This window comes from Drosophila ananassae, chromosome 2L (assembly GCF_017639315.1).
Source record: "Drosophila ananassae strain 14024-0371.13 chromosome 2L, ASM1763931v2, whole genome shotgun sequence".
Taxonomy (NCBI): domain Eukaryota; kingdom Metazoa; phylum Arthropoda; class Insecta; order Diptera; family Drosophilidae; genus Drosophila; species Drosophila ananassae.
Window position 1 is genome coordinate 12,298,932 of NC_057927.1, and position 5,603 is coordinate 12,304,534.

At 40.1% G+C, this 5,603-nt stretch overlaps 1 protein-coding gene across 1 annotated transcript; it reads right to left on the reverse strand.

Annotated features, from left to right (window-relative positions):
* Positions 1 to 1,829: 1,829 nt before the first annotated feature.
* Positions 1,830 to 2,301, reverse strand: LOC26515038. Its single transcript, XM_014911885.3, has one exon. The coding sequence runs from the start codon at positions 2,252 to 2,254 to the stop codon at positions 2,039 to 2,041; it is 216 nt and encodes a 71-aa protein (XP_014767371.1). The 5' UTR covers positions 2,255 to 2,301; the 3' UTR covers positions 1,830 to 2,038.
* Between the last annotated feature and the right edge of the window lie 3,302 nt (positions 2,302 to 5,603).

Consider the following 5,603-nt stretch of genomic DNA (forward strand, 5'->3'; position numbering starts at 1 on the left):
AGGTGAAATATTCAGGATACGGCTCTCACTTTTTCTGCCCTTGTTTTTGTGTTTCCCTTTCGATTTAAAACATTTGGGTGTGTATTCCATCGGCTTTAAAACATTTGAAAGTCATGTTGCATTAGTCCCGCTGTGCTAAGCTTAAATACTTTTGTTAGCGTCAATGTTTCATTGTTAAAAATTAATTCAGTTTTTAATTCAAATGTTCTGTGCTGCGTGAACATTGAATAAAATTGCCCAACACACTCATGTAAAATATTTATTAGTTCTTATTACTATATAAACATTATTGAACAAAAGGAGCACAATGGAAGCATGGAATTTTTGACGTTAAATTATTAAAGACTTAAAGTGCCAGTTTAAAATTGGACAGCCTGTTGAGAGAAAAAGGAAAAGTTAATCATAATGCTAGACTTAGGGGTGGCAGAGGTCAATCCATTAGTTTGGCCCACAAAGTCAAGTCGAAAAGCCAGAGTAAATAATTAAATTTGCTGCGTAAATAAAACTTTGAGTGGCCGCCAAAATGGCTGAGTTGAGCAAGAAGCTGAAACAAGCACTTGAACTGCTTGTCTGCAATGTCAAAGGCAGAAACTCTCGCTCCTGCTGCTCTCCACTTTCACATCCCTTTGCCCACCCCACTCCAGTCCATCTTCTCCTCCTCCCGGCCTTTTGGCTGACAGCTACTCCGATTCTGAAACTGCTTTCATTTGGCATTCAGTGAAATTGCTTTTATTAGCGTATAAATCAACAGTGCAAAAATCGTAGCACACTTTCCAGCATCCAGGCGTTTAAATTAAATTTATGCGCCATTTCGACTTGTTTACAAGTTGTTTGGCCCAAAGAGAAAAGCCAGAGACACGGCGGTCCAGCGAATGGCGAATGGGAATGGAGAAGAAAGGATACTAGAAAGGCCAATCGCCCTTGTGTGCCGATTCACACTTGAAAAGTGCACGAAAGGCCAAGCTTAACGACTCCTTGAAGGAGTGCGGGCAGTGATACTATACTCGTCCTATTGCCATTGCCCATTATTATGCACTGAACATAATAATAAAACTATAAATTAAATTAACTCATAAAAATTCCGTGTGCATAAAAAGCCAAGACCCACCACCACCAACCGACCGGAACCCGAATAATAACATTGTTTTTGTTGCAGCTAGCCAAGAAAACGAAATGGGAGTAGTCCGGGTGGGAGGCCATCTATCTATCTGTCTATCCGGGGCGATGTCAGTCTCAGGCTGCTGCGTTGTCCAAAAACTGCCCGCCAGAGACTTTTCGCCACACCATTTCCCCCTAACTTTTCCCTTTTCGTTCACTGAAAAAAAAGGAGGAGATATTATTGAAAATATCTATGATATGGTTAAGTATATGGTTATATATACTTATGAGACCATATTGGGGCTACTAAAATTCCATTTATGTTTTTTTTTGTTGTTAGTTAGCTATTTTTACTTAAGCTATTATTTTTTGCTCAGTATTTCTTTGTATATTACTTCCACTTTCCCATTCCGGACTCGGTCTTGCTCAAATTTTATGGGGCATACATATAGGCGCTTTGGCTTGTAAGTAGCATGTAAGTCGGATGATTTAAATTCTTGTGAGCACGCCGAAGCGAGCCATCCTACTTCTGCTGCTGCTTCTGTGCGATATATAAAGCGTCAGGGCGCATATTTGATTTGATTTCATTGCCAGAATTCAGACTAAGACTGGAACTGCCCAGTAGGCCATTCCATTGAAAAGGACGCGACGTGCCTGTAAATATTTATTAATGCTGTGCATCTTACCATTCTGCTTGGATTCCGAAGGTGTATGTGAATGAAAAGCGATGCTTCCTTAGTGGCTTTGATTTTTATTGAGCTGAGTTTGAAAATAATTTTGTGGTAACTGGCGTATCAAAACTTTATCACAGATTCTCTGTATGTTTTTTTAGGGTCCTTCAGAAACTATTTGGCACACTAAATGGCAGAAACAAGAATCAAAGAAATAAATCTGAAATATTGAAATCCTTTCTATTGTTTTGTAGATCTGTTTCAATATTTTAGGCCTTTCCCTTTAACATTCCCAATTTGTGTTCGAGATGTTCGATGATAAACTTTTTTATACGATTCCTTAAATGGAGCTCCATTAGAATCTCTTGGTTTTTCCTAAATTTTTTCCTACATCTGGCCACACGTTTCTTAGCCTGCAATATTTTTGCATGCTTTCTGGTCCTTGAGCTGCTGTGCATGCCAAACTCCTGCCACGGATCGGTCATATTACTGATTTTATAATGCAATAACCTTATAACGACAATTTTGTTACAATGCCAAAAGGATATTGAATATTGAAAGCTAAATCAAAGTGAAATTTAATAAACTTCAGCAAAGGCCAAATACGAGCAGCACAGGCCAACAATAACAGCAATAAATGCATTCAGTTGTTGAGCAAGAGGCTGGATGATGACGTTTAAAGCAATTACAAGAGAAACCAAGCCAAAGTGTACGCCCACCACCCGCTAAACAACAATGTGCATACAAATGCAAATTGCACCCAGGCATACGTTGCGTATACGTAACGCCAAATGCCAGCGCCAAGAGCGCCAACAACAATGCATTTTCGCATTGCGTGAACAAAATAGTTTTGTGTTGCGGTTGTTTTTAGTGGCTCCACGGGCGCTTGCTCGGTTACTGTGGGCGACGAGCAGTCAGCGGGGCGAGTTTAGAGCGTTGGACAAGTACTACAACTACAACAAGTACAATGGCAATTACTGGGCTTGTAGCAGCAGCACCAGCAGTCCTACAGCACAAGTCCAGAATCGAGCCAAGGCAACACCATCAAGGGGGCGAAATGTGAGAGTTGCAATTTTCAGTTTCTTTGCTAGAGCTTAACAAATGCATAACCAACTAAAAACCAAACAACAGGAATGTTTTTTACTCAGATTTTACTCAGCCGCACAGCGAATAAATAAATTCCCTTTTCTCTTAAAAGTAAATTTAAGAAAGAAGAATGCAAGAGTTTTAATTTATAAATTACATACCTTTTAATTTTAAAGTTGTACCTAATAAAGATTGAAATAATTTATATATTTTCTTGACCGTGTCAGCATCCATACCCTAACCATCGCTTATCCAACGGCATTGTTGAGTGGTGCTTGGTTGATTGCAAGCTACCAGGATGGTGGAGTAAATTTTATACAGAGTGTTCAGAGGTTTTGGGCGGTGAGCATTTAGTGACACATTTTAGTGTTAGCCGCGAGCAAATTGCAGGTGCAAATCGAAGGATGTTGTCGCCCGGCCAACGGGTCGCTCATAAATGACTAGCAGCATAAAGTCACAATTCCAACCACCGCCAGCCAATGCTAACCAAGACGCATCAAATCATGGCAAGGAAAACTAAAATTGACTTGAGCAAAATGGAAAAGAGGAGACAGCACTGTAAAAAATTAGAATAAAATTAAAAGAAAATAATAATTACATTAACTTTGAAAAACATAACTAAAACTAAGCTTTTTATCCTTTCAATAAAAATGAAGAGGAAAGTTTCTGTATTTTAAAATATACAGAAAGGAAAGATTTTTGTCAGTACCTTTTCCACATCCACCCTCTTTTTATTCATATATAAATAAAGCTCACAATATAATAGAGACTGGCTTGGGTGAACTGAAAGGAAGGGACGGAGGGCGGTCGAGGTCAAGTTCAGAATCCATTTGTGTGCATTTCAGTTTCGGTTTAAATCAAGAGCGGGACACAGCTTCGAACAATCATTCAGGCTGACAGGATGTGCGCTTCACTGCGCTGATTGTGAGTCGAAAAAGGCTAACGAAATACGAATGGCTATGCACAGGAGCTAATATATTTTGTATATAGTATTGTGCTCAGAGGAGTCTTTCCTTAAAGTTGCCCATTGCCATTGCCCCGGACATGACCACTCAAGGCCACTTTGCTAATTGAATTTATGCCGACGCCACTTGACAACTTCCTGCAACAAGCGACAGGGGAAACAGGATGAGTCTCCGCCCCCTTCGTCTGGCAACAGTTGGCAACGTGTTAAATTAACAAAAATTACAATTGCAAGGAACCCAGGCGTTACTGTCTGCCTACCTGCCTGTCCCCCGTCTTATCCTTTCTTCATCTCGCCTTTTTGCTCATTAAGCATATGGCAACAAGGTGTAAATATGTTTTTCAGTGCTTCGTCAGGTTGTAATATTTTTTCTTCCCTGCTCGCACAAAAAGCACAACGAGGCAGGCATTCGCCCTTCCCCTTGGACCGGCGACAATCCTTTCTGCGTGTCCTTGTAGTCTACTACCATCTAGGCTGCTTGCCATGACAATTTAAATGCCTGTTGTCTGCGCACATCCTGTGCTCAAAAGGGGGAAAGGGCTGAGGAGCCTGGCGGGTAGCTGAAGAGAAAGTAATAGCCGCTTCTAGGTGCGGTTCCCTTAGAATCATTTTCCATCTTGCAGAGGGTATCAGCTAGGATCTTCCATGCTTCAAGCTTATTGGAACAAAAAAGTACTTAAATATAAATTATAAAAATATTAATGTTTTTGTCCAAGGTTAATAGATAAATCTTTTTTTTATTACCAGATATGTTTTTATACATACTCGGAAGTATCTTTTTTAACGGGTCATCATTTAGTCGAGAACAGGAATTGTAATTGTTAATAAACAAGTTTTTTTTTATGTTTTATTTACACTTTAATGAATTGCATGTAATTACAAAGAAACATGTTGTTGTCGCTGGTTTCGCTTTGTGGGTTTCTTCTTAAATTTATGGGGAAGTGGAATAGGTCGAGTGGTAGGCAAGACTTAAAGACAGGAATGGGAACATTATCATTGTGGTTACAATTGAACAGAAGAGAGTAGGAAGAAGATTAAGAATTGAATGATTTGAACTATATTTGGGATTGTTTGATTTTGCGTCACTTAAATGCTATACTTTTAAAAGCCACTTTATAATTTAAAGACCTAAAATTTGGCATGGCTTTTCAGTACCAATTTGGTAAGAAGCACCCACAAAGGACAGTTATCTCCCATCGCTCTCACTTAGGTATGCTCCATTTCGGGACACCAATTTTATCATATCTTGCATGAAATGTAAGCCACTAATTAAAACTAAGTGGCGGGGGCGGGCCATCGTCGAAAATATCGCGCCCATGCCGTAACCTCTATTAACCCGAGCGACGCCCAATTACACTTTCGGCAACCGTTTTTTTACGCGTTTTCATCGTTGAGAGTGTTCCAAGAAGTGGGTAAGCGGCGGCCGGAAGGAAGGCGAATTGGCGCTGACTACCCTCGAAAATTTTTGACATTTTGGCAGGGCGACAAGTTTACAAGTACCGCAGGCTACAAGAGGCCCCATCATCAGCAACAACAGCAACATTAACAGCCACACATGGGAACGCATTACGCATACGCCGCATGGCCCGGGGAGTAGGTGGTGTGAGTGCAAGACCCAATTCTAATTTGTTATATATAAGTTGGTGTGTGTGTTTGTGTAGCTGTTTGGGTTAGATAGAAAATCGTACAAGTAATTTTATAAAGTGCGGAGTTTTCACTGCTTCAAGCATTTTGATCAGGAGCTAGTAATTATGAAGCTTGTAAAAAGAGTACTGTTTCCTCAA